This window comes from Fukomys damarensis, unplaced genomic scaffold, assembly GCF_012274545.1.
Source record: "Fukomys damarensis isolate Sample0158 unplaced genomic scaffold, DMR_v1.0_HiC HiC_scaffold_14, whole genome shotgun sequence".
NCBI lineage: Eukaryota > Metazoa > Chordata > Mammalia > Rodentia > Bathyergidae > Fukomys > Fukomys damarensis.
The window spans coordinates 66,266,324-66,282,921 of NW_022900926.1; the positions used below are offsets into that span (position 1 = coordinate 66,266,324).

At 34.3% G+C, this 16,598-nt stretch overlaps 1 protein-coding gene across 2 annotated transcripts in view; it reads left to right on the forward strand.

Moving 5' to 3' along the window:
• The first annotated feature begins 4,659 nt into the window (after positions 1-4,659).
• Positions 4,660-16,598, forward strand: part of Col21a1 (collagen type XXI alpha 1 chain) — a 126,002-nt gene continuing 114,063 nt past the window's right edge. For both annotated transcript variants that reach the window (XM_033763410.1, XM_010628929.2), the window contains exons 1-2: positions 4,660-4,777; positions 7,444-7,995. In XM_033763410.1, coding sequence (XP_033619301.1) covers positions 4,690-4,777; positions 7,444-7,995 — 640 coding nt within the window. In that variant the 5' untranslated portion in view covers positions 4,660-4,689. The remainder of the gene's footprint in view (positions 4,778-7,443; positions 7,996-16,598) is intronic.

The window sequence follows — 16,598 nt, forward strand, 5'->3', positions numbered from 1 at the left end:
GTTGTTTTGCATAGCCATTTTGTGTTTATGAATAAAACTTATTCACAATGTTTGGTAGCCTATTTTTTTTACTGCTGAGTAATATACCATTATATAAATATAGCACATAGATAGTATATCTCTTCTCCTGTTTGTAGCATTTGAGTTAATTTTAGTTTGGGACTATTGTGAAAAGGGTTTTTGAGCATTCATTTCTCTGTTAGGCACCTACCAGAAAGAATTGATAGCTATAATTTATAAGAATTGGTACCTAATAGTACCTGTAGTACTCTAAAGTGATTCAATCAGTTTCCACTCTTACCAGCAATATCTGAGTTCCCATTTCTCCACACATTCTCATAAGTATTTGATACTGTCAATCTGTTAATTTGAGTCAGTTTTATATATATGAAATTATATCTTATTCTGATTTTAATGTTTATTTCCATGATGACTAAGATACCATTTAATGTGTATATTGAACTATTCTGTCTCTTCTTTTGTAACATATCTAAGATGTTTTACTCACTTAAAAAATTGAGTTATCTGGGGCCAGGCATTTACCTCAGCGGTTCGGTGGCCTGCCTTGCAAGCGCAAGGACCAGAGTTCAATCCCCGATACCAAAAATTAAAAAAAGTAAAAATTGAGTCATCTTTTTATAGTAAAAAGATTTGTAGAATTTTAAAAATATAGGTAATCTGAATATGAATCATTTGTTGCAAATATTTAATTTGAATATTGGCTTGCATTCTTAATGGTATTTTTTTGAGAATTGGAAATATTTAATTTTGATAAAATCCTCTGTATAGCCTTTAAAATTACAAAATTACATAGTGAAAATTACATGATGTAAATTTTCCAGTTTTAGTTCTTCTCATTGAAAATTGTTTTTCATTTTTTATAAATTTTAGAATAAATTTGCTGATTTCTTCTAAAATTGCTTAGATTTTAGCTGGGATTGTCCTAATGTAAACATTAATTTAGAGAGTATAGACATGTTATTAATATTGTCTTAATGATTGAACATGAATCATTGCATTTATTTAATTTAAAAAACTTTTTCAACATTTTCAATATTTTGGCATAAAGACATCTCATATTTTTGCTATTTCTTGATTTGTGATATTTTTGATACTATTAAAAATACTATAGCCGGGTGTGGTAGTGTACACCTATAATCCCAGCACTTGGGAGGCAGGAGTTTGAGAGCAGCCTGGGCTACATAGTGAGTTCCAGGTCAGTCTCAACTACATAGTGAGACCCTGTCTCAAAAAACAAAACAAAATAAGATACTCTAAAGTTTTCTTGCAATTTATAGCTAGTTTATTTATACACTTAAAACTATTAACCTTGTGTCTTATGTTCTTGAAAAACCATTTATAAGTTCTTGTATTTAATAGATTCCAAAGTATTTTCTATGTAGATAAACAAAATGAACATTTTCTTAGTATAATAAATTATAGTAGTTGAATTTTTATTTTATTTTATTTTTGGTACCGGGGATCAATTTTGGGTTCTTGTGCTTGAGAGGCAGGCACCGCAACTACTGAGCTAAATCCCCAGATAGCATTGAATTTTTATTGTAAAGCAGTTTCACACTTGTACTATAAAACTCTGCTTGGTCATTACTTATTTTGTATATTGCTAGTTTTAATTGCTAATACATTTGGATAGACTTTCACATCCATGATCCCAAAACATGAACCAAAAATGAACCAGTTTCAATGAGTAGATTTTTCAAGGACTGATAATCTCACCAGCCCACTTATTATCTTTTTAATGCCTGAAGGATCTGTAGTAATACCCTCTTTTTTCAATACTGACTTTGAAATTATATTTTCTCTCTCTTGCTTCCTGATTTTTCTTGCTAAGGCTTATTAGTATTTTCACTTGTTTAAAAATTAACTTTTACTTTATTTTTATCATTTTAAATTTTGCTTCATTGACTATTTTCTTTTTTTTTATCTTTTGGATATAAGTTTTTGAACTTTTTCTAGATTTTCAAGGTGGATGACTAATTGGTTTGGCATTTTTTTCTAATACATTCTTTCTACACTAAACTTTCTGTGCATTATGAAGTAGCAATATTATAAAATTATAAAATTTTTGATTTAAAAGGTTATTGTTTAGTTTGAAATATTTTAAAATTTCCTCTTTGATTTTGAAAATAACTCATTGATTATTCAAAAGTATATTGCTTAGGTTCCAGGTACTTTTGAATTTCTGCTACAGAAAATCTGTAGGAACAGTATAGATCCTTCAGATACTAAAAGGATGGTAATTGGACAGATAAAGTGGACAAAATCTGAGAAAACACTACTTATTGAATTTAATTTCATTATATGTTTAATAAATTTTTACTCATAACCCTTTTCATAAGGCTGAGAGGTAACTTAGAGGTAGAACACTTGCCTAGCATCTGCAAGGGCATGGGTTTTCCTCAGTAGTGAAGAACAAATAAAAAACTATTCTACAAGGAAAATTTCACTTAGCCTCACCAATATTTTCCAATTTAACACAATTTGGTCAAGGAGCACAATCTGTGTGGTTCTACTCTTTTGGAGTATGAAACCCCTCACCCACAGAATATGTTTTTTTGTTTTTTGGTGATTGTTCTGTATGTATTACAAAGAACTCATACTTTGCTACTCCTAGGGGGAAAGCTGTATAGCAGGCAACTGGGCTACTTTTAGTAGAGAAGGGTTTAATGCAGTAATTGCTGAAAGCTGGGTGTTGGAACCTTATATTTAATTTTGAATGTGTGTATTTCTTTTCCTATTTTAAAATTTTCATTTTTGCTTCACATATTCAAAAGTTTTAATATTAGGTGTGTAAATATTTAGGATTGTTGTGTCCTTCTGATTGCTCATTTTATTACTCTAAAATTTTAATCCAAGACTCTTGTTGAGATGCTCCATATGCCATGTGTCTTCTTATAGCCTGGAAAGTTTAGGAATTAGTTTTGAATGTGATGCCCCTAGATGTGATATACATTTTATTTTGCTTCAGGGTTTTGAACTTTTTGGATATGAAAGTCTGTGGCTTTCATCAATTCAGAGGTATCTTGGCCATGTGTTTTGAGCCATATTTTCATTCCATCTCCATCTGAAAATATATAATAATTGTATGCTAAATCAAGACCTGCTGATTTGGTCCCACACATTTCAGATGTTTATTACTTTTATTATTCCATTTTCTTCCTCAGGTTTTGTTTCTAGATAATATATATTTACTTTCCTTCAGGTTCACTGATATTTTCTTTGATGTGTGCAGATGAGCCCATTACATGAGTCCTTTTCTGATGTATTTTCTATTGCAAGCATTTGAGATTGTTTTTAATGTTGTCATCTCTCTTTTGAAACTTCCCTATTTTTGCAAATGACGTTCCTCTTATTCGCTAAGTCCTTGAACATACTTGTCAGATCCACATTTAAAACCTTATTTGATATTTGTACTTCTGATATTTAGATAACCTCTGGATTTGCTTATACTCAATGAATTTTTCTGATGAGAAATCATTTTTTGTTTGTTTTTGCTTCTCATATCTTGGCAGAACCTTGGGAGATTTCTTTCAAGTTCTCAGTGTGGTTTCAGCTTTTTGGATCACTGACTTTCTCTTTTTTTTGTAGGTCTCCAGACTGTAAAGGACTGGAGTTTCTTTGGGGAGCTTTTTTCAGTTCTTTTGCACCTGCCACAACTTTCAGCAAGTCACTGCTTGGTAGATAGGGAAACTTTTGCCTGACTGGACAAAGGTGGGTGGGTGGGAGAGGATCACTCTGTGCTGTTCTCTATTGCTCCATGCATTCTACATCTTACTTGTCTACTCTGCACGTTTAATATGGACTTCTGGGGAGGAATTGCGGGAACATTTTCTTCCCGTGGCTAGGGCACTTTAGGGTTCTATTCTGAATTCTAATCTGACACACCAGCTTTGAATGATTTTTCTCACGTTTTTGCAAATTCCTCCTTATCACAATTCACTTTTGCCAGGAATCTCTTCTAATCTATAAAGGGCTACTAACTTCTGGACTTCAGTTCATTTAGGTGTCTTTAAATGCTCTTCTTGTTCTGTGATTAAGAAGAGCTCAGATTTGTAATTTACTGGACATGTTCTCATGGCTGCAATGATAATTGACAACTTTTCATATTAGAGCCAGAAATGAAGTCCTTATACTGGTATCTGAAAGATATAATAGTAAAATTACATAGTTAAGTGTTTTTGAATCAAATCAAATAGTTCTTAATGTTTTTATGATTACAGCTCATTTTGTAAATTAAATTCTGTTACTCAGTTTTCCCAAACACACTCACCAGATACCCTTTGAGTGTTTTTAAAAACTCAAATCCATATTTAAAAGAAGAATGTTTGCTATAATTCAGATGTTAAAAATAATGTTTTTCTACAGACTTCACCTAAAGGAAAAAGTCTAAATAAATATTTTGAGCAAATCTCAGTTTTAAAGAGTATACATTTTTTCTAAGACAATTATGAATTAAAAGGTATGTCATGGTTTTACTCTGCCTCTATTCATTTTGCTCTCGTATTCATATATTAAAACAGCTATTTTAGGTACATCTAAATTCTAATGATGATCATAGGGTTAATTAATGGCTGAACATTTGTCAGCATTTGCCTAATATATTTAACTTTTCTTTTTTTTTCCCTCTTTAGGAATCTCCAGAACCAAAATATTAGATTGAAAACAAACATGGCTCTCCATATTACCTTTCTTTGGATAGTTTTAATTGTGCTTCTCCAGAATTCTGCATTAGCTGAAGATGGGGAAATCAGATCAAGTAAGAACTATCAACACTGTCTCTTTTTGTATAAAGTATCCACCTTGTAGGATGGTGATCAGGACTAAATGATGGAAATAAATCTATATAAATGGATTAGCATAGTGATATTTCAGGAAACAGTGAACATTTCTTTGATTGGCTGTGAGAAATGTTACACTAGAGATAGAGAGCTATAATAATTGTGGTTCTGCTATGCAGGCCATTATTTGCAAACTTCTTTTTAGAAGTTTGCTTATAGTTTTATTTTAAAATTTATGAACATAAACTGTATAAATCAGCTAAATCTAACAGTTAAAGCATATGGTTCAACAATTTGATTCTATTTGACTGTAAATTTATTAAATAATAATATTTAATGTTTGTATAACTTTCTCATAGCATAATCCACCCAAGCACTCTACCAGATATATACCCTTGTCTACATTTTCAGCATAAATAGAGATGTACAAAATTAAAGTGCTTTGCTTAGCGTCCTTCAGCTGGTTACTGCAGTTACTAGTATTTGAAGTCCTTTTTATCTTTAATTCTAATCCTTTCTTATGATATAATTCATCTCTCTAAGCAGAAGTCTCTTGTATTTTGTCTGGAGTTTGTAAGTGGCAATATTTGCTTTTGTACCCCTGCTCTTGGGTAACCTTACAGTTATGAAATACATGACCTGTGGATCTATGACAGGAGAGGTATAGGAAGAGCCAAGAACAACCCCGTAAGAACTATAACCACAGAATCAGGTGGCACACAAATACCAACAGGTTCAGACAATACGAATGTCTGTATTTAGGAAGAGCCAACGTTGAAGATCTCTGCAAAGACAACTTTTCTAGCCTTTTGTTTCTCCCAATAAAAATATGAAAGCATAACCAGCCTGGTTTCCAGAACTAACAGAAGGTTGGCATTCTTTTAGTTTTGCAAATTTGCCCGTAGGCAGAATTCCATTCCTGCTGACCCTGCCCTGAACACTGGGAGTAGTTCCCATGGCAGAGGTTCATGAAAGTGTAACCTTTATACCCTTCTGAGGGCACCATCACTTGTAATATAGCATCTTAGTAATGCGTAGTGTCATAATCACATTAAATGTTTCTGAAAAATCCATGTTTTGTCATTTTGTGGTAAGTTCTTGACTTATCAAAATTCACTTAACATTATGTTTATTTTTCTGGTGTCTGTGATGGGTGAGTTACGGTAATTATGAAATTGGAGTGTCTTCAAAATCTTCTCAATATCCCAGGTATCTAAGTAGAAATAAATATGGGAAGGAAAGAGATAGAAAGAAAAGATAAAACAAGGAAAGGGAAAAGGGAAAGTAGCTTGATTTATCCCTAAGGAGATGCAAAAATAGCAGGACTACTAATTATCACTAATCAATATTTTCATTAGTACCTACTTCATAGTTATGATATCTTATTCTCTAATATTTACAGAAAAGAAACCATCTTTATTTTCACTTTAAATTGGACATCTGGTTAGTACCTAAGAGAGTCCATTAATATGAGCAAAATCAAAAGACTCAGTATTTGTTCTTTCAGTACTTTAACTCTACATTTCATCTTTTTCCAGCTCCTCATTTTGAGCTTTATATGGTTCTTTCCAAACCAAAGGTAACTGTGCTGCATTTTATAAACAAAAATGAATATAAAATTATCTGTCATGAGGGTCATAAACCACAGCCATTTTTGCTGTTTTGAGTGTGGAAATTAGGAAAGGAGAAGGCAAATACGGTGGTTCCTGACTGCGGTATGTTGGTCATTCCCAACTATTGGGTTTCCCAAACAAACCAGTTTTTTTTTTTTGTCTATCTTTCATCTCTGGGCCTTAGGACTTGCTGATTCTTTCAAATATCCTCTTCTTCATTTGGTTAAAATATTCATTTCTCAGAGATTGTTAGCTTTTCATAAAGCCTTTCCTTAATTTTCCACAGTTAGGTTGTTATTCCCTTTTGAGTGTTTCCATAATACTTGGCACTTTTGCTAGCCAGCACATTTTCTGTCTTATTAGACTGTGAGATTTTGGGAAATCTTGTATACATTTGAACCTTGTTCATAGCATAATGTCATATTAAGCTGCCAATCTACTATACTAAAAAAATTTAATCGGCCTAGAAACTTGTATACTGTTGAAAGAGTTAAGGAGATGTTTTTCTTTTTCTTTTTATAACTGCTTATAATTTGTCTAGGTCTAAGTTGCACTGTCGTTCTTATCCTAATGAAACTTTAAGATACATTGCCTATATGATCTTATGATTTGTCAAAACAAGAAGTCCTTATCGAGAAATAAATGGCTTTCTGTCCTTGAACGTAAGATTCATTTAACAGGAACTGATGTCCTGTTGTATTATTGGCTGTAGAGAGATCAGAACTTTAAAACTAATCTTGGATGTAGTGATCTTGTGATCTTGTCCTATGTAAGTTTTACCAACTATATTAGTATGAAATTGTATTGGACAGTTGAGTCTTGAAGTTGACAGAAAATTGGTTTTAACTTCTCTCTCATTCATTGGTTTGTAGTTTTAGATGCTTCCTTTTAGCATTAAACAACACATTTCACTGATTATTTGAAGTAAGCAATGATGTTAGTGCGTAGCTGAAAACTCCATGCCTTTTACACCTTTCACTTTCTGGTTTTCATAAAATGAATGTGCTCTGGTGGTTTTGTTTTTTGCTTAGGCTGCCGTACAGCTCCGACTGACTTGGTTTTCATCTTAGATGGTTCCTACAGCGTTGGCCCAGAAAACTTCGAAATAGTGAAAAATTGGCTTGTCAATATCACAAACAACTTTGAGATAGGACCAAAGTTTATTCAAGTTGGAGTGGTCCAGTACAGTGACTACCCTGTGTTGGAGATCCCCCTGGGAAGGTACGATTCGGGAGAGGATTTGATGGCAGCGATGCAGTCCATACTCTACTTGGGAGGAAACACGAGGACTGGGAAGGCCATCCAGTTCGCACTTGATTACCTTTTTGCCAAGTCCTCACGATTTCTAACTAAGATCGCAGTGGTGCTCACAGATGGGAAATCCCAAGATGAAGTGAAGGACGCAGCAGAAGCTGCGAGAGACAGTGGAATAACATTATTTGCCATCGGTGTTGGTTCAGAAACAGAAGATGCAGAACTTAGAGCAATTGCTAACAAGCCCTCCTCTACATATGTGTTTTATGTAGAAGACTATATTGCAATATCCAAAATCAGGGAAGTGATGAAGCAGAAGCTGTGTGAAGGTGAGTCTTTGCATCCCATGGAAGCGGTAATTGCAGTTTCTTACATTATGGTGTTACCTGTCCATTAACACTGATGTAACTACTCTATTATTTTTTTTTCTTTTTATTGAGTTTATTTGTGCAATCTAGGTATGCAATACAGTTACATTCATTACTGGGATCCTGTACCTTCACATGAAAGGTTTTTGGTTCTCATTTTTTCCCCTTGTCCCTGCCCTCCCTTCACCCACTCCCTTCACCCACTTCACCCATTTACAAACTCTTTATTTCCGTTTTTTCATATTTTTTATTTTCCCTTATTTCCTTCCCCTAACCTTCCCACTTTCCCTACACCTTTAGCCCTTTTCTTCCTATTTCACACTATTAATTATCCCATTAGGATCTTGTGTACTATTACAGTTTTTCACACCAGAGAAACTATTATATTTAATGTCACATTATTCATAGCATCAGAACTGAGGTGAGCACACATTTTGGGGCAGTACTTATTCTGGATAAATATTATTTTTAAAATAGTTGTAATAAATTTCTAATAAGAAAAATTTTTGCTGCATTTAGTTTTCCTTTCAATTACATCTATGATGATAGAAAATAAAGACAATAAAGGGACTAGAACCAGCTCAGTGGTTCCGCTGCCTGCCTTGCAAGTGCAAGGACCCAAGTTTGATCCCCTTTGGGGCAGTACTTATTCTGGATAAATATTATTTTTAAAATAGTTGTAATAAATTTCTAATAAGAAAAATTTTTGCTGCATTTAGTTTTCCTTTCAATTACATCTATGATGATAGAAAATAAAGACAATAAAGGGACTAGAACCAGCTCAGTGGTTCCGCTGCCTGCCTTGCAAGTGCAAGGACCCAAGTTTGATCCCCGGTATACAAATAAACCATATATCATCACATAACTCTTGCAAATGAATTTTTCTGTTTTTCATTCATCTTTTCTTCCTTTTTTCTTATGCATCTTAGAGTTTACCTGCTTGCCAATACTGTTACATACATAAATTTGTAGTCTTACACTCTACTGTGTACATAATGTTTTACTGTTCACATGGTAACAGTCTCCTGTAGTAGTTTAATAATTTTCCAGTTTTATGCTTTTAGCCTATTATTGTTTTATTTATATAAATAATAGTGAATATTCTTGTACATAATTCTGAATAAGAACCTTTTATTTTTTCAGAAATGTCAAATTACTGATATTTTAAAAGGTCTGGGGAAATGGTGAACTTTGTACTTGAAAAAGACTTAAGTCCTTCCCAAAAAGCATCTTAATAATAAAGTACTTAGTACTGATTATTTCATAAAATCCAACTTCGTGCTTTTGAGGGTATAGACGTGCTTATGTTTGGATTATTTGGGGAGGATAATTTATTAATGTCCTTTATTTTTTAGATTATAGACATTTAGTTATCAATGTTGATATGAAATTTAAAATTTTTTATTTTCCACTTTACCTTAAAAGACTATAAAAATAGGTTGGTTCACATTTAATGAAAAAATTCCTATATGTTTGTATGGGCAACAAATTGTGATATTAAGTATTCTGTTTTGCTCATGTTTTGTTTAGCAAAAATAAAGACTTTCTCTACAATTCTTATCTAAGATATCCAGAAATTCAAGCATCTCTCTTGACCAAACATTACCACAAAGTACCGTAACAAGTACATATGGTCATCACTATATTTTTTTTGTTGTTGTTTGCTTGTTTTGCTTTTCATACTGGGGATCGAACTCAGGACCTTGTGCTTTCAAGGCAAGCAGCAGAACCACTTAGCTAAATCCCTGGCCCATCACTATGTTTTTAATGAGTCTGAAATAGTGACACTGAGTCAACTTTCATCATCTTGAACAAGTTAAAGAGATTAGTTTTTTTCCATAGGCTCTCACATTAGTTAGAATTTCTTAATTTCAAAGCCAAATATATTTCATTACTAAATTTTTCCTGGAGGCATTTTACTTAAGCATTTTGTTCTAAAGTATAAATGTAAGTGACGAAATATCTTTGTTTGTTATTTGTTTCAGAAATATATTTGGTAGAGATACACTTTGGTAAATGCATTCTTTTAAGAAAACTTGATTATGCATGAAAGTAGTGGTGCTTAAAAGGGTAAAAATGTTTTTTTTCAGCTGAAATGTCCGACGTGTCAATAAACTGAAATTTTGCCAAATATTTCTTTATCCACACTCAAAGAAAAGATTTAAGAAATGTTTGTGTTTATTCATTTCACATACATACTTCTTGAATAGTTATCTTTTAAAATGTAGTTTTTGAAATTATACTTATGAGTATCTTTTTGTTGTTCTTGTCTTTTTATAGTCTCTTTTTATAATCAATGCACTAAATTAATATATTATCTTAGAGAAACCTCAACTCATATAATTTGCCCTAGAATCATTTGACAGTTCACATGCTGTTTTGACAAATAGTTAAATTCTTCTGCAAAGTACTTAATATATAATATTATTTGCTAATAATTTTAATTTTTATATTCTGCTGTGGTTGATTTACAGTGAAGAATGTATTTACCTGTTTGTGACCTCACAGTTTGTTTCATCTTCGTGGACCTACTGTTTCCCTAGAAGGGCTACCTTCAGTATTTTCTCTTTGTGAAGGCCACCATTTTTGTGATAGGCAATGGTTTATTTATCTATTTCCTTGAAAGCCTATTATTATTATCATCCTCATTGCTACCACTACTACTGCTACTCCTTCTATTCCTCTTTTTCTGCTTCTTTTGCTCCTCCTATTCCTCTCATAAAACATACATGGCATGAAATCTATTAGCAAAATTAAATTGTATGGTATCATGAGCTATACACACAGTGCTCTTTAGAAATTTTCATCTTAAGTACAACTCAATTTTCAGGCATATATCCAGATAGATCTTAATATATGGAGAATTACATAATTCTCTATTTGCTTCTTTTCCAAGACACTGATTTCCTCATTATTCTTTCTGTTTCTAAGAATTTAACCACTTTGGATACATAACTAGCAGCATGTTTGTCCTTCTGTGACTGGCTTATTTCACTAAGTATGACATCTTTAAGATCCGTCATTGTCTCACATGATAGGCTTTTTTAATGGATGAATATTATGGTATAATACTTATACACCACATTTTTTATTTATCCATTTTCTCATTCATCTATCCATGGATTTTTAAGTTATTTGCACCTCTTAGCAATTGAGAATAAGCCTCCGTTGAATATATAGAAAACAAATAATTCTTCAAGATTATTTTTTTCCTCAATTCTCTTTGATGGATGTGCAGAAGTGGGATTGCTGTATCATGTGGTACTATGGTTCAAATCTAGAGTGTCCCTCAAAAGCCTCATTATTCAGAAGTGGGACTTTTGGAAGATGATTGGATCATGTGGGTGATCAGTTGACTTGCTATTAGGAGGTAGGGCCCGATCAGAAGAGGTGGCCCCTGGGGGCAGAACCCGGAAGGGTGTATCTCCCTTCTTGGTTCTTCACTTCGCTCTTTACTTCCTTTTGGCCATGATGTGAGCAACTCTCTTCCCCATCACACCCTTCCTCCATGCCTTTGCTGTCTTAACGCCAGCCAACCATGGACAGAAAGTGAGCCAACATAAGCCTCTCCTTCTTTAAATCATAGGTGTTTGGTGTTTTGTCTCAGCAATGAGAAGGTTATAAGATATAGAATAATCCTATTTGTAATTTTTAAGGAAGCTTCATACACTTTTCCATAGGATTCCATCAACTGACATCACAGGCAACAGTGTATAAGTTTCAAATTCTCAAGACCCTTGTCAGTACTTACTTGCTGATTTTTCCTCCTGGCCATCCTAACTTGGTTTTGATTTTATTTACTTGAGAATTAACGATATAAAGCATTTATCATAAACCTCTTGGCCTCTTACATTTTCTTTAGAGAAGCATCCATTCAATTCCTCTCCTCATATTTGAAAAGAGGCCTTTTCTGTTGAATTATAGTAGTTACTTAGTTCAGATGTGAACCACTACAAGATACATGATTGGTGATTAGTTTCTCAATCTGCGGGTTTCCTTTTTTCTCCTTTTCACTGATTGCTTTGCTTTGCTGATTTCACATAATGTAATCCTATTTTGAGTATTTTTGCTTTTGTGCTTGTACTTTTTGTGTCAATTTAGGATATCATTAACAAGACCAATGTTGTGAAGCTTTTCCACTCTTCTTTCATGAGTTTTATAGCTTCAGGTTCGTTTTTGTGGGATTGTGTAAGTTAATGGTTCAATTTCATTCTTTAATATGTGGATATCCAATTTTCCCAGCAATATTGATTAGAGAGACTATTCTTGGCTCATTGTGTAATTTGGGCACTCTTGTTAAAGACTATTTACATTTATTACCCCCCCCATGCTATTCGGTTCTGTTGGTCTGTAGTCTGTCTTGCTTTCCACATTATATTGATTACTATATCCTTGTTAGAAAATGAATTCAGGAAGGTTGTGGCCTCTGGCTGCTTTTTTTCCTCCTCAATGTATTTTAGATATGTGTGGTCCTTTATGGTCCCATGTAAATTTTAAAGTTTTTTCTTTTTTTTTGGTACTGGGGATTGAACTCGGGTCCTTGCGCTTGCAAGGCAGGCCACTGAACCGCTGAGCTAAATCCCCTGCCCATTAAAGTTTTTTTCTATGCTTGCAAAAATTAGGAATTTTATAATGATTGCACTGAGTATGTAGAAAGTTTTGGGTAGTAGGAACATTCTAAAAAGGAGTCTATTAATCTATGAAAATGAGATTGTTCCATTTATTTTTGTCATTTCATTTTAGCAGTGCTTTATAATTTTCAGTGTCTAATTCTTTGGACCCCTTAGCTAAGTTGATTATTAAATATTTTACTTTTTCTTGCTGTTGTTAATGTGATTTTTTTTTTGACACTGGATATACTGGTGGAATAAGGATAATTCATGTTTCTAACTTCTTATCATTATTTTGTGCTTGAAACCTATCTTCTGGTTATTCACAAAAAATGGAATAAGTTATTGTGAACTTAGCCCCGTTCCTGTGCTGTAGAAAATGGGAACTCCTTGCATCTGTGTTATGGTACTTATTCCCCAAGCTTTTCTACTCTCCCTTCTCCCCACCCTTTCCAACCTCTAGTAATGACTATTATACATTCCAATCTACTTTTTAAAACATCCACACATGAGAGAGATTGTGTAGTATATGTTTCTGTATCTGATTTATTTCATTTACAATAGTGTCCCCTAGTTCCAACCATTCTGCTGCAATGAGATATCAATCTTTTAATGGTCAGATAATATTCAATTGTGTGTATATGCCTGCTACATTTTAAAAATTCATTCATTCGTTGATGGGAAACTAGGTTGATTCTATATCTTAGTATTATGACTAGCTCAGCCATAAAGAGCCATAGAGATGTTTATTAGGTATGCTAATAACAATAACACTATGTATATTTTTTCCTAGAAGTGGGATATGTGCGTTAGGTCATATGTGTATTAGTCACCGTTCTATCACTGTGAGAAACTATCTGACAGACAAAGGAAGAAAGATTTCTTTTTTATTGATGGTTTCAGAGGTTTCAGTCCATGGTCAGTTGACTCCATTGCCTTGGACCTGAGACAAAGTGGGACATCATTGTGAAGGGAAAGATAGAGCAAAGATGCCCACCGCATGGCTACTGGGAAGAGGGCAGTATATTAGTCAGCTATTACGTTGTGGGGACAAGTTACTTGATACCTATACCATAAAGAAGGAGGTGTTTACTTGGCTATGGTATCAGATGCTTCACTCCATGGTTGGATGGTTCTAAGGAATGAACACTAAGTTGGAACAAAGCTGCCTATTTCCTGGTGGCCAGAAAGCAGAGAAGGGGAACAGTGCTAGAGAGGAAGGAACCAGTGACTAGATATAGATTCTGAGGTCACACTTTTATCATCTCCCCAGACACACCCAGAAGTGTTCTTTCCTAATTCCTCAGGTAGTTTCCAAGACAATCAAGTTGACAATCTAACCAAACTCTCATATTCCACTCCTTTTCATTGCATACCTAAACAATCCCTTTAAGCCATCTTTAATCTCCAAATAAACATAAGGTTATATTTCTGCTTGATACAACTGTCTCACATACAATCAAAACACAACAATCCCTTCTCCAAAGTCTCAATATTTCCAACAATGTCAAAAAGTCCAAATCAAAGTCTCCTCTGAGACTCAAGACAAGTTCTTAGCTATAAACCTGGATAAAATTTAAAAAAATACGTAGTCTCAAGGTAATATACACAGGGTAAATATTTGCATTCTAAAAGGGAGGAATGGGGGATAGCAAAGATCAGGACCAAAACAAGCCTAAAACTAAAACCCAGTAGGGAAATAATTAAATCCTTTAGCTCCATGTCCATCCATAAGGTCTAAAGGTAGACTCCAGGGGGAATGGGCAGTCCTGTCCCTACAGCCTTGCGGGTTGCAGCCTACATGGCCTCAATTTGGGTTGGCTTCACTCTCTGCATGTATCTTTTTTCTGCAGATGTTACCTCTTACTAGCTTGTCCACTTTCTGGGGAGTCCCCACCTTGCTTTTAGCTTCACTTTAACAGTTTTACAAATCACCCTCTCAGGAGCACATTGTCCAGCTCCCCGGGCCTACCTCTGAAATCTATGTGGAGGCTTTCAGGAAATCACGTCTTGCATTCTGTATTCCTGAGGAAGTAGTCAACGCCCCTTGGACCAGCAATGCAGTGGCCTCTGAGTACTTAGATGGTTTAGTATAGTGAAGTGAATCCTGGGGAAATAATTTCTGAAGACTTCTCAAGCAGTGGTCCTAGTCCTCTTCACTAGGAAAAGTTTACACTTTTGCACCCTTGAACTTTTCATGGTGGCCTCTTGCTGATTCTTAAGATACCTTCAAAGCACCTTTCTTCTTGTCATTTTACAAAGTGCAATGAAGTGTGAGGTGTCTTTTAATGGGGTTAATCTCATCAAGTACAGCTCTGTTGGCCTCAACTTTATCCATGGCTCCATTGGGCCCAAATTTCAGTTTATCAAAGTTTTCTGTTGATTTTTTCCATGATTCTCACTATAAATCTAATAAGCAGTACCCATGCCACCATCTGAATATTTGCAATTTCTTCTGTTTTGAGTCCTGCAAATTCTTAGGAACATGGAAAAAATGTACTTTTTTTTTTGCCAGTGTGCAACACATGTGGCCTCTAATGTGATTGCTAATGAATTCCTTGTTCCCAACCTCTTAAATCTGGCTTTTACTAGCCACATTTCCTTTTTTTCACTTCATTTTCATCAGTACTTGTTTGCTAAATGTAATGATTACATTAATTGTGAGAAATAGTACATATATAGAACACATTTTATTTCTTTCTTTTTCATTCCTTTACCCTTCTCTACCTCTCCCCTCCTTTCATCTCTTAGTACTCTTCCTTCTGACATCATTCTGGTCTTCTGGGCTCTAACCAAAATCTCACATAAGACCCTGCTTACATCATTCTGTGACTTTTCCAGCCTATACCTCTGAACTTTCCAAAGTTTTCCTACAAACCATTTCTAAGGCCTTCTAAGTAACAAGGTCAGGTATAGTCATAGCAGCAACCCTACTTTCAGTACCAATTTTCTGTATTAATCAGATTTCTCTTTCTGGGACAAATTACCTAGCACCTATGAATTAAAGAAGAGATACATGTTTGGCTCATGATTTCAGAGGATCTAGTCCACGGTTGGATGGCTCCAATCAAGGCTCCAATCAAAGGCCATTAAAAAAGCTACTTATTTCATGGTGGTAGGGGAACTTCACTAGAGAGGAGGAAATGAGGGATCAGATGTAGATTCCAAGGCCACATCTCATCATATACTCATACTCACTCAGAAGTGGGCTTTATTAATCCCTTGGGTTGCTTGAAGGGTGGACAGGAGAACTGGACATTTGGGACAAGATGCAGCCCCCACTATGTGCCACTCATCAATTTTCTCCCTTCACCTGGGTCCCATCTGCTAAGTTTTCATCACCTCGGAGTAGTCTATCAAAGTTTGAGTTTATCAATGGATTATACACCATTGGTGAGATCAGAGCCTAAATGATCCAATCCTTCTGAAGAGCCGTACTTCTAAAAATTGTTCAACTGGGAACCAAGTCTTCAACACAGAGGCCTTTGGGAGACATTCCAGATCCAAATGATTAATAGATCTATGTTTAGACTGTTCTACATGTAAGGTCATGTCATCTATAAGTAGAGATAGTTTTAATTATTCCCTTTTCAGTTTAGATGCTTTTTATGTATGAATGGTGAGACTGCACATTCTTCTCTTGTTCAGATTTTAGAGAGAAAAGAGTTTTCATCATTAAATATGATGCTAGTTATGACATTTTATACATGCCTGTAGGTATGTTCCTTATATACCTAATTTATTGAGATTATCATAAAAGGATGTTTAATTTTGTCAAACTGCATCTGTTGAGATGCTCATATGATATCTTTTTTTCTGTTATGATATATCACAGTGATTGATTCTAAAGTATGGAGCCATCCTTGAATCCCAAGTGTAAATCCCACTTCATCATAGTTTCTGATCCTTTTCATGTGCTCTTGAATTCAGTTTGTCTGTATGTTGTTGTTTTAT